The following is a 27,427-nucleotide window of genomic DNA, read 5'->3' as shown; positions in this document are numbered from 1 at the left end:
AGTCAACAAAAGTCAACCGAAGTCAACACCTAGCGAGTACGCTGGGCGTATAACTTCCTACGCTGGGCGTACTGCTGGCTAAGCATGCGACAGGGGTCTTCGGCTCTACGTTGCACGTAGATGGGAGTACGCACGACGTACTCCTCGGACTTCCATTCTTTACTTCTTTTGGTCTTAATCCATTAAGACATGTACTCCAACTATAGATCTGAGCTAAACAAGGTCTCTTAATCCATAAAGTCGTGGGCTTTAAGCCTTTGCATGGCTATGGGAAGCTAGAACATCATTTCACCCTTTTAAAACTATTTTAATCATGCATGGGACAGAAAGGAAGATCAAGCAAGCATTTTTATCCATCAAGATACCTTAAAATGCATGAAATGACAGCCTAAACTCTCTGGAGAGTCACAAACTCGAAAAGGTCTAAACTTGAGGACTTAAACTCATAAATCTTACACCAAAAGAGATCTAAGAGAATACTAACCAAGGTACAAGCTTTATACCTGGAAATGATGCACAAAGATGAATGGTTTCTGGATCTCTAAGCTGGATGACACCTTCTTCTTCTTCTTCTTCTAACTTCACTCTTTCACTACAAGGGTCAAGAATATCTTTAAGCTTGCAAAATCACACCCACAAGCCACTCGAGATTTAGGGTTTAGGAAAGGTTGGAGGCTGATAATGGTGGCTAGAAATGAGGTCATCATATTCCTTAGATAGGGACACAAGAAATATTAGGGTTTGCATACTGAGCCTAGTACGCCCAACATACCCTTTGGTACGCCCAGCGTACTAGGTAGCCTCCACGATCTTGCTTAGTGCATGAGTACGCTGCACATACTCATGCGTACGCCCCGCGTACTCACTTGCCACCTTTTACAAAATAAGGACTATATTTGACATAATAGAGAAAGGTTAAGGAAATATAATTATACCTCGATTCGGAATGTTAGAATTCTCCCCCATTAGGATCAGACTTCGTCTTCGAAGTCATCCTCCAGAAACAGCTCAGGATACTGCTCACGCATCTCGGACTCCGGTTTCCATGTCCACTCCGAACCTCTATGGTGTTGCCACTGAACTTTGACCAAGTTCACTACCTTGTTCCTCAAGGTCTTCACTTTACGATCCAAGATGGCTATAGGCTTCTCCACATAATTCAGGCGATCATCGACCTGAATGTCCTCTAAGGAAACCACAGCCACCTCATCGGCTATACACTTCCTCAGCTAGGATACATGGAAAGTATCATGGATCTGAATCAACTCCTCCGGTAGCTCCAACCGGTAAGCCACCTTGCCCACACATGGCAATACTCGAAAAAGGGCCAATGAATCTAGGGCCCAACTTTCCCCGCTTATTGAAGCGGATAACACCCTTTCAGGGGCGACACCTTCAGGAGCACAAAATCTCCTACTTGGAACTCTAGCTCTGAGCGCATCCGATCCGCATAACTCTTTTGACGGATTTGCGCAGTCAAAAACCGTTTCCGAACCTATTGTATGAGCTCTGTCGTCTTGAGCATGACTTTCGTGCTCCCCATGACCATCTGTCCCACTTCGCCCCAACAAATAGGAGTTCGGCACCTCCGACCATAAAGGAGCTCGAACGGGGGCATACCGATACTGGAAAGATGGTTGTTATTATACGAGAACTCAGCCAAAGGAAGGTAGGAGCCCCAACTCCCACCAAAATCAATAACGCACGCGTGCAACATGTCCTCGAGCGTCTGAATCATCCGCTCGCTCTGCCCATCCGTCTGCAGATGGTACGCGGTGCTAAAATGTAGCCAGGTACCCAACTCCTCATGGAACCTCTTCCAGAATCTGGAAGTAAAACGCACATCCCGGTCAGACACGATAGATGTCGGCACCCCATGTCGAGCCACCACCTCACTCACATAAATCTCGACAACTTCTCTACAGAAGAGTTCTCACTTATGGCTAAAAAGTGAGCACTCCTCGTCAAACGATCCACTATCAGCCAGATAGTGTCATCATCCCTCGCAGTCCTTGGCAACTTAGTAATGAAATCCATAGTAATCTGTTCCCACTTCCATATGGGAATCTCCATGGGCTGCAACTTTCCATGAGGGCGCTGGTGCTCTGCCTTGACCTTTCGGCAGGTCAAACATCTCTCTACAAACCATGCCACATATCTCTTCATGCTGGGCCACTAATAATTATGCTTCGGATCAAGATACATCTTTGTGGCACCCGGGTGGATAGAAAACCTCGACTTGTGGGCCTCCTCCATTAAAGTCCGCCAGGCTCCACCCGCATATGGCACCCATACTCGCCTATGGAGAGTCAAAATCCCTCTACTATCTATATCAAAAGCCGAAACCTTCCCGGTCACCCGCTCACTCTTATGATCTTCTTCTTTTATAGCCTCCAAGTGGGCTTCCTTGATGATATCTAAGATGGGAGTCATCACTGTCATCCTCATGCATACATCTCGTATCGGGATACTCGTTGTTCTTCGACTCTTGGCATCGGCCACCACATTGGCCTTGTCTGGATGATACAAGATCTCACAATCGTATTCCTTCACTATGTCCAACCACCTCCTTTGCCTCATATTCAGGTTGGGCTGATCCATAAGATACCTCAGGCTCTTATGGTCCGTGTAAATGGTACACCGGACACCATAGAGATAATAACATCAAATCTTGAGGGCGAATACCACCGCCCCCGACTCTAAATCATGGGTGGGATATCTCGTATCATGAGGCTTCAGCTGCCTCGACACATAAGCTATCACATGCTCTCTCTACATCAACACAACACCCAACCCTACAATGGATGCATCACAATAGACCATGAAATCCTCCACTCCCTCCGGGAGGGAAAGCACTAGAGCCTCACATAATCTCTGGCGAAGAGTCTCAAAAGATGCCTGCTGCTCAGGCCCCCAAATAAAAGCAACATCCTTCCTGGTCAACTTGGTGAGATGAACAACAATCTTGGAGAAATCTCTGATAAATCTCCGGTAATAACCTGCCAGGCCAAGGAAACTCCGAATCTCAAATGGAGATCTCGGCACCTCACACTGTGATGATATATGGTCCATTGGCATGGCCTAGACTGCTCCAGTGCGCCAGCCTGGCCTGGCGCGCTCCTGCCAGCCCTGCCTGGCGTTCCCTTGCGAGCCTTGCTGGGGACTCCCTTGCCAGCCCTGCTGGGGACTCTCCTTCCTGCCCAGCCAGGCGCTCCCTTGCCTGGCACTCCCTTGCCATCCCTTCCTGGTGCGCGCCCGCCAACCCTGCCTGGGGCGTGCCCGCCAGGCCCGCCCGACGCCTCCGGGCGGCCTTGCCCAGTTCCTTGCTAGTTGGGCCTGAATTGGACTGGCCCAAGGCCTGCCCCAATTCCCCTTGACCTAATTGTCCACTATAAATAGAATAGTGCCTCCTCCTTGGAGGAGGACTCTCTCTCTTTCCCAAGTGGTTCAGCCACCACTAAGACCCCTTTTCCCTAAGACCTTTTCCCTAGGGTTCTTCCCCCATGGCTCAGCCGCCACACTATACTCCGGCCTGGTGGCTCAGCCGCCACCCGCCGCCGTCAGCCACCATACACCACCACTAGCACCAAGATGGTCCTCTCTAGCTAAAGAGATCCATCTCAGATCTTCTAGCTGATCTAACTTTATCGTCGGAGTCTGCTCCCGGGGCACAGTCCCTGGGACGACTCTAACGACTTTGCACTGTGATATCCAGATCTCCGCCGCAGCAGAAGACCAGAAGACTCGCCGGAGGTCGATGTCGCATCATTTGGCGCCATCCCGGACTTGAACAAGCAGCCATCACCTTGTTCTTCCTAGATCTGTTCAGATTTGTTGAGTTCCACATTAGGTTTTCTCAGATCTGTCCATTCTTATCCCTCATTTGATCAGATCCGTTCAGATCTGATTAGCCATATTTTAGAACTCTCGATCTGATGTGTTTTCATTCAGATCCATAGATCTACTTCGTTTTTAGCTCAGATCTCCTGATCTACTTAGTGTTTTTGTTCAGATCTATGGATTTGCTTGGTTTCTTAGACCAGATCTTTGGATCTGTTCTAGTTTTGGTTCATTCAAAGATTTTTCGAGTTTACAAAGGCATTTCAGATCAGTTTCGTTTTTCTTTTCAGTGACCCATTCAGTAAGTTGGGGAGAAAAGAAATTTTTATCAAATTCATATTATTAGACAATCGTTTTTTAGTTAAGATTTTTTGTGTATAACCTTACTCCCAGCAACATTTGTTTGTAAACAAAGCTGGAATGCTTGTACATTTCAAAAAATCGAGTTCTTACTCACTTTTGTTCATATTTCTAGTGTTTTCCCTCACAAGCTTAAAGAAAAAAAAAATTCCAAATCTCTTCTTGTTCATATTTTGATGGTTTGATTGCACAAGCTAAAAAAAAGGAGGTTTTACAAGAAGAGATCCTTCTCAAATCCGTTTTTTCTTTTTTTTATATTCTGGTGTTTGTTTAGCGAGTCTAAGAAGAAGAGAAGTCTTTATCTCATTTTTAGTTTATGTGTTATAGAAAAAAGATTTTTGTTTAGACCTTCTGTAAAGAACTTCAATTCTTGAAACATTTATTTGTACATACAGGCATATGGCTTGTACATTTTACAAAACCTTCAAAAAAAAAGAGAGAAGGGAGGAGAACTTTTCATGGGTTTTACTCAAATCTCAGTCCATACACCATTATTTTTGTTCAGATTGAAAAGAAAATCCTTTTTGAGCTAAGGATTGTCGTATTTTTCTTACCAATGTTAACAGTTGCTTGTAAGCATAGCTGTCATAATTGTACACTCCACAAGAGATAGCATTTTTACCTTAAAGATTTACTTTACCCTCTCCAAAATTTACTGCTCAATATAAAAAAAAGAGTAGAGATGAAGTATTGAAAGAAAGTACCCAGTAAAAAAGAAGAAGAGAGGGGATGGAAAAATGTAAATGGTTTTCACAAAAAAAGAGGGGAAAGAAGAAGATAAAAAGAGAAAAGTCGCTTTACAGTTTTACAGTTCGCATATACAAAAGTTGTATAGAATAATTATTACAAAATGGTCTTCATGCTCTTTGTCTCTCCTAAACCGACATAAAGAAAAAAGGAGGGGGTAAAGGTGCACAGTGCACCAAACAAATGACAAGACAAATGACAGAGTTGTCTATACAAAAACAAAGTTGGACCCGACCTGGTCCAATCCCTTATGTACAGAAAAAACAAAAGAGTCGGGACCCACCGGGTCAACACATCTTCCGGGCAGTCAAAGCCTTCCCCGATCTCCACCAAACCTCGTCGGATCACCTGCAGCCGATAGGCAACTCCAAGCTCCAGAGTCGCGGATCACAGCCGCCATCATCGGTGTCTCTCGGCCAGCCGACAAAGGCATCTCTAACTTTAGTGACCATCGTCACCACCAGACAACCTGCAACCAAATCACCACCAATCGCCAATCACCATCGCGAGGCAGTCCTAGTAACAGGCGTCATCCACAGTACCAACATCTAGCAACGCATCATTGATCGAATCAGCTGCCTGCCACAACCCATCCATCGTTTGCTACCCAAAGGGACAACCTGATATCGCTGAACAACTTCAAGCGACGACCCAGCAAGTCGCCGCCGTTCCCCCAGCACACGGAACCCAAAAACAATCAATCGCCGGCCTGCTGTGTTCGAGTAGTCGCCACCTATCGGATCTAAGACATCACCAAAATATCACCGAAACCACCCATCAACCAAACTAGCCCCAGCGCCCGTCGCTGCCGGACTCACAACTCCATTCACCTCGATGACCCCCAGCAACCATCGCTTCACAGCAGTGCCGTCACCAGCAGCAGTCATCGGTCATCTTCAACGCCTCCAGTAACAACTGCTTTCCTCAACCCCGTTACCGGTGGTACTGACTGATCTGTTGGACTTGCTTCAAACATAACCACCGACTAGAGCCATATCATTTCCGATCGCCACCCGCTAAAAGCTTCTCTCCCATCACCGCCAAATCACATCCAGCCGGCGACTCAACTGATTAGCGCCGATGGCTAGATCGCCGCCGTTCCCTTTCTTCTTTGTGGCATTCTTGGAACAGATCGTGAGAGTAAGGGGGAAAAGCGGCTGTAAGATAAAAGTCAAACACACTTTTGATACCTATGGACGTTCAAACGCACATACACAGCGAAAAAGGGATTTGGGCCTCCAACTCCATAAACCCTAACATGCTGCATATGGGCTTTCATTTCTTTTTGGGCTCATCGTATATCAAATGGATCCATATATATATATATATATATATATATATATATATATATATATATATATATATATATATATATATATATATATATATATATATATATATATATATATATATATATATATATATATATATATATATAAAATTGTGAATTTGGGCCGATTATTAGCTGGCTCCAACAATAATAGTAATTTTGGGCTTTAACAAATCCGGACCCCATAAATTGATATTTAATGGGCCAATTTTACAAAGCCAAAATCAGTCATTTAACATTCGCGCACCGCAAGCCACGCTCAACAAAATGCACTCTCAAAATACGTTTTGTGGCCCAAATCACTCGATATTTTCAAAAAAAAAGGAAAAAAAAGAGGGAGGGGGAAGAGTAGTACATTACTACTACTACTCGTGAAGCATTCCGAAATAGCCATCAGTAACTGCGCTACGCGGCTATCAGCAGTCGTGTTGACCAATCCCGGGAAGTCTTGCTAATCTGATTTCACCATTCATGTTAACCGGTCCCCGCTAGTCTTACTGCCCAGCTCTCAGTAGCTGCACAGCTCGACCTTCAGCAGCGACACGACCTAGCTCAGCAGCTGCAAAGCCCAGCCATCAGCAGCTACTTTGTCTGACTCCCAGCAGTTGCGCTGCTTAGCCCTCGACAGCCGTGCTATCCGCTTTTTGTGAGCACTTGTGTCGCCTAGCTCTTTCCAGCAGCTATGTATCTAAGCTTCCAGCAGTTGTACATCCATATTTCCCTTTTCTTCGCCCCCTCTAAGAAAAAAAAAGGGGGGGGGAGTAGGGTCGGTACGACACCATGCATAAGTGACTCCGAAGGGGCAGAGTTAAAGTACATGAAGGGCTGATGTTATGCATGACAGTGCACTCCTGAGGTGCTATTAATATTCCGAGTCAGAAGCTCATCCCCGCTGTTCAACCCTCGGTAGTCTCGTTGCCCAGCTTTCAGCGGTCGTGCTGCTCATCTATCGCTAGCAGCTCGGTGCTTAGTTCTCAACGACCTTGATGACCAGCTCTCGACGGCGGTCTCGCTACACACCACTTGACGATAGCTACACTATCCAGCTCTAAGTAGCACCCCCGCATAGCCGTCGACAAACAGTCAAGACAGCGAGGCATCAGTTATTAGTACGACTAGCGATGCAGCAAAGCATCAGGTACCATTCCGCTTTAACCCAGACTTCTCACACGAGCTAGACACATAAATTGTAGAGCGCCAAGCTCCGCATGCGAGGTTCAGTACCCTCGCCTCGAGTCGCCTGGCTTCTCAGTCCGACTCCATTATAGCGGCAAGCTCCGCATGCGAGGTTCAGTACCCTCGCCTCGAGTCGCCTGGCTTCTCAGCCCGACTCCATTATAGCGGCATGCTCCGCATGCGAGGTTCAGTACCCTCGCCTCGAGTCGCCTGGCTTCTCAGCTCGACGCCATTATAGCGGCAAGCTCCGCATGCGAGGTTCAGTACCCTCGCCTCGAGTCGCCTGGCTTCTCAGCCCGACTCCATTATAGCGGCACGGTCCGCATGCGAGGTTCAGTACCCTCGCCTCGAGTCGCCTGGCTTCTCAGCCCGACTCCATTATAGCGGCAAGCTCCGCATGCGAGGTTCTGTACCCTCGCCTCGAGTCGCTTGGCTTCTCAGCCCGACTCCATTATAGCGGCACGCTCCGCATGCGAGGTTCAGTACCCTCGCCTCGAGTCGCCTGGCTTCTCAGCCCGACTCCATTATAGCGGCAAGCTCCGCATGCGAGGTTCAGTACCCTCGCCTCGAGTCGTCTGGCTTCTCAGCCCGACTCCATTGTAGCGGAACGCTCCGCATGCAAGGTTCAGTACCCTCGCCTCGAGTCGCCTGGCTTCTCAACCCGACTCCATTACAGCAACTTGCTCCGACCATTCCACGCGACGCTCTTCCGCGTGATTTACCTACGATCGCTGGCAGCTAAGCCCAATCCATTCCGCGTGTTGCTCTCCCGTGTAACATCTCCATGATCATTGGCTGCTAAGCCCAAGATACTCTCCTAAGTCGCGCAACATAAGTCGCGGATCACAAGCTTATTCCACACCATGATCTTGGTGCTTCCTCTCTCACAGTCATCATGGTTCTCTTGTGCTCGGACGATCGATGAAGTGTTATCTACATTAAACCATGCTATAGTGAGGATACTCTCCAGCAAGAAGGTCATCCCGACAGCGGCCCTGCTACCTACAACCCCACAGCATCTCTGTTTCCTGGCTCTCGGAAACTGTCTTGCTGCGTAACCCGACCTGTAGCCTAGCCGCGTACCCCACAACATCTCTGTTTCCTGGTTCTCGGAAACGGTCTTGCTGCGTAACCCGACCTGTAGCCTCACCGCGTACCCCACATCACCTCTGTTTCCTGGCTCTCGGGAACGGTCTTGCTATGCAACCCCAACCTATAGCCTCACTGCCTATCCCTCAACAATTCTATTGTCTGGCTATCGGCAATAGTCTCACTGCGTGACCCTCGCTAGCAACCTAGTCGCCCAGCTCTCGGAATCTATTCCTCGCCTCCTCTAAGAAAAGGGGGGGGGGAGTAGGGTTGGTACGCCGCAATCCAGCTAGGTGTAGCCCGAGCAAGAAAGACCCTCAAGACGGTTATTGATGCAGACTATGTAGATGGTTACTGGTGACATCCCATCTCGCATGGCTACCACAACAATCACGTCGGATAACTGTCTCAGGGACTGTATGGCGAGGTTACGCTTCTTAGCTACCCCGACCAGACATTTTATCGACATCAGTGTCACGTAACACTCTTTATCAGCCTCGGTCCGCATGATCGCAGCAACAGTTACGTTGCATCACACTGATCAGCTCACACTCCTCTCAGTGAAGGAGTATCAAGTCATCTCAAGCTACATAAGCAATGCTTGGCTAATCGCACAACCCCATGGCTCTCGTGGGCGAGGTTCGGTCATTCTCTTTATTATTTAATGCTTTGGTGCTTTATCTAGTCCGATCCGATTGTCAGCAACCCAATCGCATCAGACTAGGGGGACTTGACGACGCACAGTTTATATGACTAGTTCCAGTCCGATGTCATTGGCCGCGTACCAATAACACCAGACTGGGGGGACTTGATGATATATGGTCCGTTAGCATGGCCTAGACTGCTCTAGCGCGCCAGCCTGGCCTGGCGCGCTCCTGCCAACCTTGTCGGGGACTCCCGAGCCAGCCTCGCTAGGGACTCTCCTGTTGGTTTATATGACTAGTTCCAGTCCGATGTCATTGGCCGCGTACCAATAACCCCAGACTGGGGGGACTTGATGATATATGGTCCATTCGCATGGCCTAGACTGCTCCAGCGCGCCAGCCTGGCCTGGCGCGCTCCTGCCAGCCCTGCATGGCGTTCCCTTGCGAGCCTTGCTGGGGACTCCCTTGCCAGCCCTGCTGGGGACTCTCCTTCCTGCCCAGCCAGACACTCCCTCGCCTGGCACTCCCTTGCCATCCCTCCTGGTGCGCGCCCGCCAGCCCTGCCTGGGGCGCGCCCGCCAGCCCCGCCCGGCGCCTCCGGGCGGCCTTGCCCAGCTCCTTGCTAGTTGGGCCTGAATTGGGCTGGCCCAAGGCCTGCCCCAATTCCCCTTGACCTAATTGTCCACTATAAATAGAATAGTGCCTCCTCCTTGGAGGAGGACTCTCTCTCTTTCCCAAGTGGTTCAGCCACCACTAAGACCCCTTTTCCCTAAGACCTTTTCCCTAGGGTTCTTCCCCCATGGCTCAGCCGCCACACTATACTCCGGCCGGGTGGCTCAGCTGCCACCCACCGCCGTCAGCCACCATACACCACCACTAGCACCAAGATGGTCCTCTCTAGCTAAAGAGATTTATCTCAGATCTTCTAGCTGATCTAACTTTATCGTCGGAGTCCGCTCCCGGGGCACAGTCCCTGGGACGGCTCTAACGACTTTGCACTGTGATATCCAGATCTCCGCCGCAGCAGAAGACCAGAAGACACGTCGGAGGTCGATGTCGCATCACACTGCATTACCGCCTCAATTTTGGCTGGGTTAACCAAAATACCGTTCTGATTGACGAGGTGTCCCAAGAACTGGACCTCTCATAACCAGAAATCACACTTGGAGAATTTGGCATAAAGCCTCTCCACCCTCAACACCCCAAGAATATCTCGAAGATGCTCTTGATGATGTTCCATAGTCTTCAAATATACCAGAATATCATCAATAAAAATTATCACTAATCGATCCAACATAGGCCTACACACCCGGTTCATGAGGTCCATGGACGCTACCGGTGCATTGGTGAGCCCGAAAGGCATCACCACAAACTTGTAATGCCCATAACGAGTTCGAAAGGCCGTCTTCTGAATATTCTCCTCCTAAACCCTCATCTGATGATAGCCGGACCTCAAATCAATTTTGGAAAACCAAGACGCCCCATGTAGCTGGTCAAATAGATCATCAATCCTCGACAAAGGGTAATGGTTCTTCACTGTCAGCTTGTTCAACTCTTGATAATCAATGCACATACAATGCGAACCGTCCTTCTTCTTGACGAAAAGGATCGGAGCTCCCCACGAAGAACTGATCAGCCTAATGAACCCTTTCCCCAACAGCTCCTGCAGCTAAGAGGATAACTCATGCATCTCGGGAGGTGTAAGATGGTACAGTGCCTTGGCGATCGGTGCCGCACCCGAATTCAGATCAATCCGGAACTCCACCTGCCTCTAAGGAGGCACTCCCGGTAACTCCTTGGGGAATACATCAGGAAAATCGCATACGACCGGAAAATCTAAAACAGAAGTCGACCCTTTTTCGTCAACTCGAGTATCGACCACATAATCCAGAAAACCCATACACCCATGCTGCAAACTCTGCCTTTCCCCGGCGGCAGAATAGAAGGTTGATCCTGATCTAGTACCCTCGCTATAGATAGTCAGAACTCCCCCACTAGGATCCCGGACTGTCCCTAACTGGCGCTCACAATCGATAAGAGCCCCAAACCGGCTTAACCAATCCATACCCACGATCACACAAACATCCCCCATCGAAATAGGAATGAGATCAATCGGGTATCCTACACCGAAAATCTCCAGCAAACAGCCTCGATAGACATCCGAAGCTGATATAGGACGCTCATCCGGTATCGAGACCATGTAGATTTGGGTCGGCTTGAGTCTCCAGCTCGATCTTTCTCCTCTCCTTACCTTGGGCCTCCCTCTCCTCCCTAGCCTGAGTCTCCAGCTCGATCTTTCTCCTCCTGGCATTGGTCTGCAACTCAGGCAATGTCCTATACGTGGTGTTCGCCACAAACGCTCTGATATACTTCCTCATAGCACTCAAATAATGTGCAAAACGATCCTGCTCCGTCGATACATGCTCAAGGCAAAACAAAGCCCTCTCATGAAACATCTTGGTGATCTCCGTTACCGTCTCTATCTTCTGCTTGAGAGACAGGAACTCCTGGGATAACCTTTCCCGCTCAACCGCGGGCACAAACGCATCCCTGAACATCACAGTGAACCTCTGCCAAGTCATCACAACATGCTCTGTAGGTGTGTAGTCAGCGGTCACAATTTTCCACTAGTCCTTTGCTCTTAAGCGAAGCAGGTTCAAAGCGAACCGAACCCTCAGATTCTCCGGACAGGAGCAGGTATAGAAACATCCTTCGACATCATAGACCCATCTCATAGCGGCAATCGGATCCTGGGTCCCATCAAACTCGGGTGGCTTCATATTGATGAACTCCCTGTAGCACAACGAATCACCCCCTGTGGCCTCGCAGCAGTGAGTGTTGCGGTGGCTACGGAAGCAGCACCCTCGGAGACAGCGGCATAGCGCTCATCAAAGGTCTCAATCAACGTGGTCTTGATAGACCCAAACATCTCTGGAATAGCCTATCGAATTGCTGCGGCCACCTCCGCTGCAATCATCCTGTGAATATCATCATCACCAGCACTCGATCTCCCAGGGTCGCTGGAGCCTGAACCTCGGGTAACCACCATACTGAAAAGAAAAAGAAAACATCAGCACAAGCTAAGCACATATATCAACTCTCACCCCCTATAGGCTCCCTAGTACCTCGAGGTTATTTCTCGAGATGCGTATGGATCCGATGTTTTCAGTAGTACGGGCCCAATACTACCTTCCACACCAATCTGTATTCGTCGTGGGTCGCACCCTCGAGACCCAATAACTCTACCTCTTCATAGCAGCTATGGACTCGTTCTACTGGTTCCTGAGAACATCACCATACGTCTAGATACTAGTTCTAGACCACTCCCGACATTGCTCTACCTCACGGGATCTCTGCTGCATTAGCCATTTGCCTCGCCTATGCAAATTGTACATAATACGAGACTCGATAGACATTCGAATAAATGATCCTACCTCAAATCCACAACCAAACAAGGAACAGAAAGAATGGCCAAATAAGACATTCTAAGGCTATAAAATCCTAACTATGTACAATTTATAAGACATACGCCACACAAATAATTAAGGCAGATTCGATCTCAAAAGGAATGAATTCCTAGGAAAAGACATCATTAATCAGGCAACATACATACTGTTTCAACAAGATTCCTTAGCCTACACTTAGCTAGCTTGCAATTCTAACTGCTCATAATACAACACTTCTGCATAAAAATAACAATGAGGTATTTTGGGAAATTGCCGCTCAACCGCTGGTCGATTGTACACACTGCTTCTCTGGGTTTTTCCTTCAGTAAAAAGTCTTCATTTCAAGTTATGTTCTTAAAAATGTTTAAAAACTCAGTTTGAGTTTGGAATCAACCAGAGGTTCATCCAAATCCCTCAAACCAGGGCTCTGATACCAAATTGTAACACCTCAAATTTTAGACCAAAATTTTCATTTTTAAGACTTCCAAAAACATATTTCACAACCAAACATCAAGTACAATTCAATCCCAAAACCACAAGTATCATATTTATCAGAGTACATAAAAGATCATATCCCCGTAATAAAATCCTAGTGCGTGTGTACAATCAGACATTCGCCTTCCCGCGGTCTTGCGAAGTACCCGCCACATATAAATCAATAATTGTAAGCACAAAGCTTAGTGAGTTCCCCAAGATACCCCATATAAATCAACATTAATAAACAACTATGGGTTATCTGCAACCCTGGGACTATCAGCAGTCCCGTTGAGCTAACAGCATGCTCGGTAGGTTATCCGCAACCCCCGGTTGGCTAACAGTAGCCCCGACTAAACAGTTATCATATCAACACATATCATAACATACACAACATAACCTAACAGCAAGACCCATCTGGTCATAATAATACAACTATGCTACTACACAGGTAAGAGTGAATGAGGAGACTCACCTAATACTGATGACACGAAAACCTAGCACCCGAACTGCCAGATTTAGACTCCACCCATTCAACCAAATAAATTACCCTTTATTAGTAATTAAGGCCCAAAACCATATCACGATTTCAAGTCCACATCTAAGCCCACTAAGGGAAATAGGACCACATTGCCCCTCCCTAGGTCCATACCCTAAATTTTGACGTAAAAGTCAAAATCAGCAAAGTCAACAAAAGTCAACTGAAGTCAACACTCAGCGAGTACGCTGGGCGTACTGCTGGCTAAGCATGCGACGGGGGTATTCGGCTCTACGTTGCGCGTAGATGGGAGTACGCACGACGTACTCCTCGGACTTCCATTTTTTTACTTATTTTGGTCTTAACCCATTAAGACATGTACTCCAACTATAGATTTAAGCTAATCAAGGTCTCTTAATCCATAAAGTTGTGGGCTTTAAGCCTTTGCATCGCTATGGGAAGCTAGAACATCATTTCACCCTTTTCAAACTACTTTACTCATGCATGGGACACAAAGGAAGATCAAGCAATCATTTTTATCCATCAAGATACCCTAAAATGCATGAAATGACAGCCCAAACTCGCTGGAGAGTCACAAACTCGAAAAGGTGTAAACTTGAGGACTTAAACTCATAAATATTGCACCAAAAGAGAACTAAGAGAATACTAACCAAGGTGCAAGCTTTATACCTGGAAATGATGCACAAAGATGGATGGTTTCTGGATCTCTAAGCTGGATGACACCTTCCTCTTCTTTTTCTACCTTCACTCTTTCACTTTAAGGGTTACGAATCTATTTAAGCTTGAAAAATCACACGCACAAACACACACTCGATATTTAGGGTTTTGGAAAGGTTGGAGGCTGATAATGGTGGCTAGAAATGAGGCCATCATATTCCTTAAATAGGGACACAAGAAATATTTGGATTTGCATACTGAGCCTAGTACGCCGAGCGTACCCTTTGGTACGCCCAATATACTAGGTAGCCTCCGCGATCTTGCTTAGTGCATGAGTACATTGCGCGTACTCACTTGCCACCTTTTACACAATAAGGACTAGTTTTGACATAATATAGAAAGGTTAAGGAAATATAATTATACCTCGATTCGGGATGTTACAATATTGGTGGGTGGAAGAAATCTTTGTGGTTTTATAAGCTTATTCCCTTGATAGGCCATCAAAGGTTTGTAGTGGATCAAAGGAATGGGCCAAGCTCACGCGCTCGCCCAGCCCAGCCTAGTACTAGCCGACGCCGCGAGTGCGCAATCTAGGCGCACTTTTCATGACGCATCGGTCGTTGGGAGCTGAGGGGATTTTATTTTTGACAAGTTCGGGTCTAGCTGGTTTGACTGATCTGGTCAATGGTTGACTGTTGTTGACTTCATGTAGGACAGGTCGGGATATACTAGAAGGATCAGGAAACGGATTGCTTGGTGAGCAAGTCTTCACCCTAGGGTTTCTAGGGGCTGACCTATGAGGGCCCGTTTCATGCCTTCTAGGGTTACGACACCTATAACTACTGCTCCCTAGGAGCCGTATTCGACACTCAAGAAAATTTGAAGCTCTCTCCCTCTCTCTGTAGTTTTCTTCCAGTTTTTGTGTATTCACTTTGTGTTTATCGATTTCCAGTGTTGTTGGAGAATCGATAGATCTGCATTAAATACTGTGGTTGTACTCTGTTGCTTAAAACAAATAAAAGCGAAGTAAAAATGTTTAAGGACAAGTGTCCGATCCATGCAGTTATTCCACGTTTAAGTTCAATCGTCAACAGGTCGGTTTTACATTATTGTTTTGTTTTTTAATTTCGTCCAATAACAGGACACTTTCATTCTACCTTTCTTATAATCAGATCTAATCGAGAAGGATTAATCGGGTTTCTGGACAAAACTTGGCAATCATATTAATAGTAATTGGATCTATTATTTGCAACTAATCGACATATAATTTTTAATATTATTTGTCGGTTTCCTTGATTGTCTATTAGTTTGATTTACAACAATCTTAAAGGTTTTTATTTGTGTTTATATTTCAACAGACTAATGGACACTCAAATCCCAACTGCTAGTCTCCACTACATGAACCAAGAATTTGCCAAGCTTGACCGATTTTATGGTCAGAACTACACCCACTGGGCTGACAAAGTCAACTTCATGCTTCATGTGCTGAAGCTCGCCTATGTTTTGGACCCAAAACTGACCCTAATTCCTGCTAATCCAATTCCCGAGGCGAGGAAAACTATGGATCCAACGATCATCTCTGATATGGAAAAGCAAAGGGATCTGCGTAGAGAGTCTGAGGAATTATGTGTGGGTCACATCAAGAACTCACTGTCTGATCGGCCCTATGATATTTACGCGCCGGTCAAAGATCCGAGAGAGATATGGAGTGCTTTGGAGCTCAAGTACAAGGACATGAGGAAGGTACCAACAAGTACCTAGTGTCAAAGTACCTAGAGTTTCAAATGTCTAATGACAAACCTATCATGGAGCATGTGCATGAACTCCAGATCATGGTCAACAAGTTGAACGCGCTCTTCATCTCGATACCAGAACTCTTTCAGGTTGGTGCGATCATCGCAAAACTACCACCCTCGTGGAAAGACATATCTAAGAGAATGATTCAAAAATCTGAGGACTACTCCTTGGATGATATGATGAAACTCCTTCGCATTGAGGAGGAAACTCGCATCAGGGACAAGCATGGTAAAGTCGGATCGAGTGTGCATCATGTCTCAATTGGGGGTTCTGGTCATAAGACCAAGTCTGGGGGACAAAACAAAAGGAAATTGGGACCCAAGAAACAATGCTTCAAGAAACCAAGTCATCAGAATCCTAACTCAAAGTCGAAGAGGACCGGACCTTGCCACGTCTGCGGAGAGATTGGGTACTATGTGAGAGAATGCAAGGATCGCAAATCAGGACCGGTAACACATGCAGTCGAGCAGGTGACTGACATGGTGGAAAGTGTGAACATTGGAGAGATTTACATGATCTATTCACTTACCCGAGCAATCTTTGCTCAATGATGGTTCATAGACACTGGAGCCACTTTGCATGTTTGTGGGCAATGAGAGACCTTCCACACTTACCGTCCAATGCCACCATGAATGGTAGTTGTATGTGCTAATGGTCACAGAGTTGAAGTTCAAGGGAGAGGTGATGTTCGTCTGAAATTCACGCGTGGTGAATAGGTTACCCTTCGAGATGTTCTTCATGTTCCTACTATCTATAAAGGGTAGGTTTATGCTGACAAGTTTCACAAGGGTGGGTTCAAGATGGTGCTTGAGAATGGAAAAATTGCGATCACTAAGGGCGGAGGATATGTTGGAAAGGCGAACAATTGTTTTGGGATGTATCGCTTGTGCCTTAGTGATGAGGGTACTTTGAGTGGGCCAAGTGTTGAGAGTAATAGTGCTAGTGCGAGTGTGTCTTGTGTTGCTAGTAATGATGTAATTGGTAGATTGGTTGCTAATGTGAATGAAATCAACTTTTCTGGTTATTTTTGTAACACCCGTTCCAAGTATCATCTAATGTTTCCAAGTTTTAGGGTTTTATGCTAGGACTTGACGAGTTGGGGAGCTCCAACTCGTCGAGTAGAGACCAGTTATGAGGACGTGAGATTTAGATCCTACTCGACGAGTCGGAAGGCCCCGACTCGACGAGTAAGCGCTGTAAAGGAAATTGGGTTGTTACAAGTTGGTATCAGAGCCTTGGTTTGAGGGATTCAGGCACACTCTTGGGTGTGTGAGGACTCAAACTAAGGAAATGGTAACAATTGTTTTAAAAAAATAGAAGTTCAAAACTTTTAAGAATGGAAAAGAGGAAAGTTCAACGCGCGTGATCGGCCGAGCCAAGTAAGTAGTTCCCCAATATGTTAGCCATGTTATACTGATATTTGAGTTATAATAATTGTATGGATCTTGCTATGTGTATGCTTTTAAATTTTATACGGTTTGGAGCTTATAGCCTTAGAATGATTGATTTGGCCTTATTTCCTGTTCCTTGTCTGGTTGTGGTCCTAGGGTAGAATCTATTATTCGAAAGTCTATTTGATCCTTTTCTGTGTATAATTTGCATGCGTAAAGGCAACCTGTTATGATTGGTTTGATGTGGGTAGAGCAAATCTTAGGATAGCCTATGATTTGAGCTATGCAGTAGCCTGTGAGATATGATTTGTTTTGGGACGAATTAGAGTTATCAGGTAGAGCGTTGGGGAAGGTACATGTAGGTGTGGAACGTAGTATTGGGCCCGTACTACTGAAAGCACAAGACCTGTACCCGAACCAATGTTAGATCTAGAAGCTCTAAGGAGGACCGGTGTGGGAGGATCCCCTATTTGGATATCCTGATCATTATGATTTACGACATTGCAGTTCAGTATGGTGGTGACACGACATGGAGCTAGGGGATCAGGATCAGGATCTGGATCTGGGTCGGGCGATGGTACCGAGCCCATTAATGAGAAGATGCGCGAGCTCATTGCAGCCGAGGTGACGAGGGGCATCCTTGACGCTACCCCAGTGATTTTTGGGACAGTCAAGGAGGGTATGATGGAGATCATGGAGGAGAGGCTCGGGGCATTCAGAGTCGAGATTGTTGCAGGCCAGATCGGGGCCTGAACTCCCTCGTTCCGAGAGTTCAAGGCGTGCGGGGAACCAAAGTTTTTCAGGGTCAGGGACCCCTTTGTTAGCCGACCTTGGGTGGCGGACATAGAGAACGTCGAGCGCACGAGTTCTTGCCCTGATGCAAGGTGGGTTTTGCTTCATGTATGCTGAGAGATCGAGCTCGAGACTGGTGGGGAGAGGTGACTAGCCAGGTGGGGACAGTCGGTGTGGCTGAGATGACATGGGCCGAGTTTGTCAGGCTATTTGATTTGGAGTTTGCACTAGCTATTGAGGTGCAGCGGTTAGTGAGGGAGTTTCAGGAGCTCCAGCAGACCACCGAGACTGTGAGGGAGATTAACGCCAAGTTTCGGGATAGAGCATTTTTGATTCCATAGTATGCTACAGACGAAGATATGAGGAGGACGAGATATCATTTCATGCTGAGGGATGATATCTGAGAGTTTGTGAGCTTTACAGGGTGCCAAAACCCTGAACGAGATGGTGGAGAAGGCCTGTGAGCGGGAGATGGAGTTGGAGTTCCGCACCAAGCGGAAACCCGAGCAAACACAGACAGTAGTAGGTCAGGCTAAAAAGCCTAAGACCTCATATTCTTCCAGTAGGGGTCAGCAGGGCCGTGGCCGGTGTGCCAAGTGCGGTAAACCGCACAGTGGGGTTTTTCGGATAGCGGGCTCAGGATGTTATGCATGTGGCCATCCGGGTCACTTGAGCAGGGATTGCCCCAAGATGGGCTTGATTTATTTTCACTACAACCAGACCGACCATAAGCGGGCCGATTGTCCGAGGTTCCAGGGAGGGGGAGCAGCAGTGGCGGCGCCTGCGCTCACCACAATGAGGATCACCGATGGCCGCCCTTCTAAGGCAGAATCTCCTGCGGCGAAGAGCCGCGCATTTCAATTGACCACTGACGAGGCTCGGGCAGCGCCAGACATTGTGGCTGGTACGTATTTTATCTTACTACTCTATATTGATTTGTATTGCTTATATGTATATATGTGCTCATGTATAGGGACCTTTTTGGCCAATGGTATTTCTGCTCACGTTTTGTTCGATTCGGGAGCTACCCGATCATTTGTATCTCTTGCACTTAGCAAGAAGTTTCGGGATGCGCCGGGAACTTTGGATTCCCCACTTGAGGTTGAGATTGCAGATGACCGCACTGTGAGTGCTGCGAGGGTGTATCGGGACTGTGTCCTGAATGTGCTTGGGGAGAGGTTTTATGTTAATCTAGTCCCGATACCGTTGCGAGGGCTGAAGGTGATTGTCGGGATGGACTGGTTGGGGCCAATGGGGCCATGATAGATTGAGAGCCCCAGTTGGTGAGGGTTCGAACCCCAAGTGGGGGAGAACTGGTTATTCATGGAGAGAGGGCCTCGCAGGGGCCAACACTCTGTTCAGCTGCGAGAGCTAGGAGATTTCTGCAGTAGGGTTGTACGAGATTTTTAGCATATATCTCTGATACAAGGGTTGAGACCCCAATAGATTTGGGCAGTGTACCGGTTGTACAGGAGTTTCGAGATGTCTTTCCCGAGGAGTTACCTATAGTGCCTCCGGAGAGGCAAGTGCATTTTCGCATTGATTTGGTGTCGGGTGCCACTTCGATAGCTAAGGCAGCATACCGGCTAGCTCCGCCCGAGATGCAGGAGCTATCTACGCAGCTTCAGGAGCTGCTAGACCGAGGGTTTATCCGTCTAAGCAGTTCCCCGTGGGGAGCTCCGATCCTATTCGTGAAAAAGAAGGACGGGTCCCACAAGATGTGCATTGTATATCGAAAGCTGAACAAACTAACGGTGAAGAACCGTTATCTGCTACCGAGGATCGACGATTTGTTCGGTCAGCTGCAGGGTGCGTCTTGGTTTTCCAAGATTGATCTCCGGTCGGGATACCATCAGATGAGGATTCGGGATGAGGATATAACGAAGACAGCTTTTAGGACCCGGTACAGGCACTATGAGTTTGTGGTAATGCCATTTCAGCTCACCAATGCCCTATCGACGTTCATGGATCTCATGAACAAAGTGTGTAGACCGATGCAGGATCGGTCGGTGATCATTTTTATTGATGATATCCTGGTCTATTATAAGACCAAGGAGCAGCATGAACAACATCTGAGGGAGGTATTGGAGACACTGAGAATGGAAAGGCTTTATGCCAAGTTCTCCAAGTGTGATTTCTGGCTGCGAGAGGTACAATTTTTGGGGCACATCATCAACCAGGAGGGTATTTCGGTGGATCCAGCCAAGGTTGAGGCAGTTATGCGGTGGGAAGTGTCGAAGAACGCATCCAAGATTCATAGCTTCTTGGGTCTAGCGGGGTATTTGTCACACCCCCAAACCAGAACGGCGGAAACGTTCGGGGGCGGAGGACTTTAGGTAAGTATCACAACACATGCAATATAGTAATCAAAGTACAAACAACCATTGCATTAATATGTATAAGTTTTACATAAGTGTTTAAACATTACATATTCAAACACTAAAGTAGGTACAGTAGAAAAGAAGAGTCGCGATACGGTACAAAGTAGTCTTCTCAAAAGCTTCGGGAGTGTACCTGTCTACTGGATTCCTGAGAATACAAGTTATTTGGAAAGAGTAGATCAGCATTTAAGCTGGTGAGTTCATAAGTATTTTAGTTCTGTTAAGTATACCCTAAGTTCTTTGGATAAGTTCACTGGTTTCTCCAGGAAATCCTATATTTCCTGAGGTGATTTAACTGATAACCTCAATAGTTTCCCTCTATAATTACTTAGTTGATACTGATTATATATAACCTAATACCGAATGGACGGTTAAATGGGTGTATCTGCCCTAAGCCCGCAACCAAACAAGGAACAGGAAGTAAGGCGGAAGTCACACATTTCACTGTCAATCGGACATTAATTATGTATAACTCTGATGTAAAAACTAAGGAATTATAGAATTAACCACTAAAGGTCCTTTATGTTATACTAGTTTACCGAAAGTGAATGACTAGGTTCCCATTTGTAAAAGTGGTTTAATCCCATAAACCGTTTCATTTGTAAAAGTGTTCTTAGTTATATCTGTTCTATTGTGAAAACCTTAGCATTAATCCTGGAAAATAGTGTATTATCCATAATACTGCCTTGTGGTTTTAAATGTTCAAAACCAGAAGTACAATACTTGATTTCATGATACGTAGCTTTTACTGTAAGTAAAAACTACAGAAGGTATATTTGGTCGGGATGTAATTATTTTTTCTTACTGTTATAAGAGAAGTATATTACTTTGTAATTCACTCGTTGTCTTATTCATGTGAGTTCTATTAGCCATACTAATATGACTGATATGCCTGCTGCGACGTTCTTCAGGCGTCGGAATGGTATGATATTTGACACCCTAGGCCTGCCGGCCAAACTGTAGCGAACAATAGAGGTGCGGGATTGTCAGACCCATATAGATCTATACACAAATTAACGCTCTCCCTACAAGAGATTCTGGTTAATAGGTCAGGACTTAAAAGTCGTACTTAGATAAGTACACTGTGAAGGGTCTCACAAATTTATTGTTTCAACGAGATTTACGATGTATTATTATTACCCTGTGATTGCTAACTCTGGTACTTTGTATCGTACCCTTGGTTAATGTAAACCCGATATGATGTATTATTACCTCGTGGTTGCTAACTCTGGTACTCTGTATAGTACCTTTGCTAATGCAAACCCGGTATGATGTATTATTACCTCGTGTTTGCTAACACTGGTACTCTGTATAGTACCTTTGCTAATGCAAACCCGGTATGATGTATTATTACCTCGTGTTTGCTAACTCTGGTACTATGTATAGTACCCTTGTTAATGCAAACCCGGTATGATGTATCTTTACTTCTTTAATATGTTGTTCGTATATTAAAGGTATTATACATATCTTGGTATAGTTGAATGAATTTTGGTAATTTCCTTGGAAAGTATACAATCGTGAATCATACTTGTATATTTAGTTTTGAATCATAAATTATACCTATTATAATTTATATGTTCTATCTGATTAGCATGATTTCTCATGGATGAACACCTTTTTGCTCAGCCTGATACAAAGGTAATGATACTAAAAGGAGTAACCTTTTATACTCATATATGTATAATATATATAATTAAGAAGGAAACGACCTTCGGACAAATAATACAACCTTAATTCCACATCCAAACAAGGAAAAGGAAATAAGATAATTCATTAGTCCTAAGCCCTTCAAATCTTATTTATATATTTATACATATATAAACATGATTTTGGCATTTATACTTTGAAATAGCTTACAAAACATTTTTCAAAGAATTTAACGGAGTTTACATGACTTTAAAGATTTAACATGGCTTCAAGTTATTTTGGAAGTATTTGGTAATTCTTAAAAGCATACGGAAAGTCTTTGTGTGATTAATATCACATACATATATTAACACAATTTAATATTGTGTTAAACTTGTATCCCCCCTAAAAAGCATTTAAAAGCCATTAAAAAGGTAAATTATAGGGGTATGAACTCACTTTGATAAGCGGTGATTCAGGCAGCGTTTCGTTTCCCGGAAGGAGTTTATTTGACGAGAAACCGGCTCAAATCGGGCAGAGTTTCGACTGGAGAGAGGATAACTTCTTGAGAATTCCGGGGCTCCGGGGCTCCGGGGCTTACTTCGGGCTTTAGACACGATACCGGGGCCTTGGGGGGTCGTGAGAAAGTTTATGGGGTGAAAATGTGAAATTGGGTGAATTTTGGGGTGAAAAATCCTTCAAATCCGAGAAGGCTCGCACCCTTTATATTGGGGTACGAGGGTTCGGACGAAGGAGGTGAGTCAGCAGCCACCTGGCGAGGGTTCGGACATCTGGCGAGGCGAAGGCGAGTCAGCAGGACACGCGGCAGCTCCTGCGAAGGCCACGTGCGTAGTCTAAGGCGGTGCTGAGTTCGGACCCGGTGCGAGGCACGTGCTTCGAACAGATGGAGGCTTCTAAGTGGACCGAACTTCGGTCCAATGGGGAAGGAGGGTGACGACTTCGGACCAATCAGGAGGTGCCACGCGAGGCTGCGGTCCAATGAGAAGCGAACACGTGTCTGATACGTGGAAGCCTCGCATGCGAGGATGACGTGTCCGAGGAATGACTCATGCGATTTTTCCCGGTTTTCCATTTTTCTTGCTTTTTGTGCCAAAAACTTGCGAAAATCATAACTTTCGCATACAAGCTCCGTTTTTGATGTTCTTTATATGCACACGTAGGTAAAATCACACTCTACGACTTTCGTTTAGACTTCGTCGGCTAATTTTGAATTTATTTTTAATATTATTATTTTTAACAGACCGGGACATGAAATCCGTTAAAAATTCATAACTTCTTCATCCGACGTCCGTTTTCGTCTGTCTTTTTACCTTTGTGCTACTTTTGACGAGACCTTCGATTCTCGTTTAAGTTGCGTCGGCTAAATATCGATCGATTTATATTTCGAATTTTTAGCTGTCTACTGCTAAACCGAAACTTCGAAAAATCATAACTTCCTCATACGAAGTTAGACTTTTACGTTCTTTTTATGAACGTTCTCGGTTTAACATATTCTACAACTTTAATTTAGATTGTTAAGGCTAAAAAAGCTTTTTATAGAAAATTCACTTTTTACACTGAATAGTGTTTTGCCGGTTTTATCGCGGATTTTCGATTGGTCATAACTTCTTCGTTATAACTCGGATTTCAGTGTTCTTTATGTTTTTGGAAACCTTGTTACAAACTCTACCACTTGGTTCATCGCAATTACGATTATTGATCAATTTATTTTTGACCAAAATTTGACTGGTGTCACATTATCCCCCCGTTAGAGGGAATTTCGTCCCGAAATTAAGTCTAAAGTGATACTCATGGACTAGGTCTAACATTTCCTTCCCAAGTGAATTCAGGTCCTTGGTTTGTAATCCAGCGAACCTTCACTAACGGGATAAGACTTTGGTTGGTTCTTTTGATTTCCTTATCCATGGTTTTCATTGGTTCTTTTACAGAGTGTAGACTTTTATTTAACTTGATTTCATCGAGTGAAATAACAAGTGTTTCATCGGATAGACACCTTTTTAGATTAGATATGTGAAAGATGGGATGAATGTTATTAAGTTTTTGTGGTGGTTTAAGTTTAAAAATACATGACCGATTCTGGTAAGAATCTCAAATGGTCCTATGTACTTTGAGTTTTGTATTTCACGCTTTCTCAAGCGCATCTTGTCCTTCCTGAGTGAGACCTTCATATGACAAGGTCATCAATCCTGGAATTTCAAGGGTTTTCTTTTATCGAAGCCGTAGCTTCTCTGATTAACTATGGAAGCTTTATGGCGCTTCCCGATTCGTATTTTGTTTTTGGTAGTTTCTCGGATGAATTCCAGATCAGCGAAGGTGCTGTGTGGAAATTGGATCTCTAGCTAGTTGCATATTACCTACTTTAGTCCAGTGCAGATAAAATCTGCACTTGTGACCACAGAAGGTTTTGAATGGAACAACTTGAATGCTAGCGTGATAAAGGACTCGACTAATTGGTAAATGGGTATTCCATTCTTTACCATAGTCGATCACATAGGATCATGACTACTCTAGTTCTTAGAGATTTTTAAGTGACTGCCTGAACTGGGAGATAATTCTATTATCTTAGTGGAGATAACAGACATTGGAATACCGTGCACTCACACGTTCTAGTTATCTTCTCTACTTGCCACATTTTCAGGTTTCAAGGCTTCCTGTTGAGCCTCCTTACTTTGTGTGGAGAGATTTAAATGGGTTATCATAGTCAATGATTGGCACTATGACCTGGGCACTCTTTCCGACTTAGGGTGTCAGCTACTATATTGGCTTTGTCGGGATGATAACGAATTTCGAATTCGTAGCCATTTAGTAGCTCGACCCATTGCCGTGGTCTCATGTTGAATTCCACCTGGTAGAATACATGATGCTGGCTTTTGCTCCGAAGTTCATGATCAGACTCATACTTGGCTCATCCACCATTACCTCGTGTATACAAGTCGTATATAATTTAGATTTCACAAAACGTTCGGATGGGTGACTCTGCCCTAGGTCCACAACCAAACAAGGAACAGGAGATAGGGTGGAATCACACATCCTTAATCTTGTTAAATCTAACTTGTATACCACTCTCATGTATGCACTTTGCAGCGATATATTAACTTAATGAGTTCTTAGTCTCTATTCTTGAACTTGACATGCGGTACAATGATTTTCCTATGAGATCTATTGGGGTACTTCGCTAGTTACTGACTTCTATGACTACTTTGGTGCTTTTCGTTTGAAGTTTCCTGTCTACTGAGTAAGATAGAATGGCGTGGTACCCTTCGTATGGGTACTTCTAAAGTTTTGAAATGAGAGACAACCTAAGGGTTTTACATTAATGATTGGAAGAATTTCATCTTACAGCTGATTAAGGAAAAAGTTCTCTTATACAACATAAGAATTTTCACATGGTAAGGGCCAGGCCAAACCATGTCGAATGAGGATGTCAGAATTTTCTCGACGAAATAGATATTAAGTCGTTCTGGGAGGAATGATTATTAGGATGATATCTTATGAACCTAAGTTTTCAACGTTTCTGGTTTTATTCTGTTATTATCACTACGAACCCCTTTTTGATTCGAAATTGGTGGGTACTACCAATACGAGGGTTCTGATAATTTGAAATTATGAACTTTCATGAAACGATCCTTACTAGGTCTCTCTATAATCGCTTGGTGTATACAAGTCATGTATAATTAAGATTGGTAAGACCTTTGACTGAGCAACCCTGCCCTAAATCCACAACTAAACAAGGAACAGGAAATGAGGCGGGATTACTCACTCTAAGTCTACAAATCTTAATTATAAATGACCCATATGTATACACTAAGTCATCATAGCTTACCTTTTAGGGTTTCAAATTTTATATAATTGTTGTGATTTAATTTAAACGGAAGAGTAATCATAATTATAGATAGTTATCGGGGTTTGGAAGCGTACCAAAATATAGCAGGGTTCTTTGATGCTTTCCCATGTATTGGGGTCAAAATCCTCCTGCTTCCCCGTCGTTCTTCTCTATTAGACAATCCCTCTTGTAATGTCCTATTTCACCATAAAGGTGACATATGGGAATGGTTCCAACATTGGTAGTTGAAGTGATGAACTCAACCGGAGTTCTACAGAAGCGGGTGGTATGCCCCTTCAAGTTGCATCTATTGCAATGCAACTCTCGGCAAACTCCATGATGACGGTAGTTGCACTTGGTGCAGTGTGGGAGGTTTCCTAAGTACGGCTTGGTTGGTGCTAGAATAACAGGGCTGATGGGGGTATTGACTGCCCCAGTTCGTTGCCCTCTGTTAGGTTCTTGAGTTGAACAACTCCCTTTCTTGTTCTCGAACTTTCGTTTCAGGATATTAGGCTTAAGGTTCAAGGTGTTCTTACAAGTAGGTGCTTGTTGCTGTACTTGGCCATCACCACGATCGGGGTTACCGATAGCATTACTACTAACATTTGCATTGTTAGCATTAAGGTGTGCCATGACAGTTGCTACAGCTGTTGTGACCGCAGCTTGAAACGTAGCCGCATCTATCTGAAGGATTGGTGTTTCGCTGGTGGGTTGGTTACATTTCTTTGGAGGCATGATTCTGTTTCATGATAAGAAAATGAGTTCGTAAGCGACTATCGTGTCTCTAGATGTATTCTAACCATTTGTATCTATGTATAAATCTTTCGTTTTGTTATATTGTTCTCAATGATTCGACCTGTATCCCTATGATGCAGTCCTGGTAAGGAACAGAAATAAGTTTCTAGAATGGTTATGAACCGAGTATCATCCGAACTAAGTTACCTTCGTTTGGTGGATATCGTTTCTCAATTTTCGAAAATATTTGAAAACAATTCATAACAGTGTCTACATAAAATAGACTTATGAATTTGGGAAGTAATCACTATCAATTAAGATTTCGTGATCTGATTTATTGTTATTAGTCGTGACAGGAAAAGAGGATAAGCTCAAAACCTAATGTGAGTAATGAAATCACTAACTCACTAGGTTGAATCGATTTACTAGTTATTACTTAGATGAAAAGGTGCTCAAACGCTTCACATGAATCATGCGTGGTTTTCCTTTGTTCTCTGTTCTATTCTGGGTGGTAATGATTTGTTTCCTCCTGGTATCTATAGGGTGTCCTTCTCTTATGTAGGTATATTGAATTCCTGAGCTGTCTCACTTCCAATTCT

The 27,427-nt window shown here is 45.0% G+C and overlaps 2 protein-coding genes across 2 annotated transcripts; one reads left to right on the top strand and one right to left on the bottom strand.

Moving 5' to 3' along the window:
• Nucleotides 1-10,957: 10,957 nt before the first annotated feature.
• LOC145105944 (uncharacterized) lies at nt 10,958-11,386 on the bottom strand. Its single transcript, XM_079043003.1, has one exon. The coding sequence runs from the start codon at nt 11,384-11,386 to the stop codon at nt 10,958-10,960; it is 429 nt and encodes a 142-aa protein (XP_078899129.1).
• Nucleotides 11,387-15,624: 4,238 nt separating this feature from the next.
• On the top strand, nt 15,625-16,610 carry LOC145105943 (uncharacterized). The gene is made up of 2 exons (XM_079043001.1): nt 15,625-16,005; nt 16,092-16,610. The coding sequence occupies exons 1-2, from the start codon at nt 15,625-15,627 to the stop codon at nt 16,608-16,610; spliced, it is 900 nt and encodes a 299-aa protein (XP_078899127.1).
• Nucleotides 16,611-27,427: the final 10,817 nt, after the last annotated feature.

This window comes from Lactuca virosa, chromosome 4 (genome assembly GCF_052849685.1).
Source record: "Lactuca virosa cultivar CGN04683 chromosome 4, Lactuca_virosa_CGN04683_v6, whole genome shotgun sequence".
In the NCBI taxonomy this organism is placed as follows: Eukaryota; Viridiplantae; Streptophyta; class Magnoliopsida; order Asterales; family Asteraceae; genus Lactuca; species Lactuca virosa.
The sequence above is the reverse complement of the archived record's forward strand: the minus strand, read 5'-3'. Positions and strand labels throughout refer to the sequence as shown.

Coding starts and splice junctions, on each gene's coding strand:
- LOC145105944 (XM_079043003.1), bottom strand. CDS start 11,386: ATGGTCTCGATACCGGATGAGCGTCCTATATCAGCTTCGGATGTCTAT.
- LOC145105943 (XM_079043001.1), top strand. CDS start 15,625: ATGGACACTCAAATCCCAACTGCTAGTCTCCACTACATGAACCAAGAA. Junction 16,006..16,091: donor AGTACAAGGACATGAGGAAG/GTACCAACAAGT, acceptor CATGAACTCCAG/ATCATGGTCAACAAGTTGAA.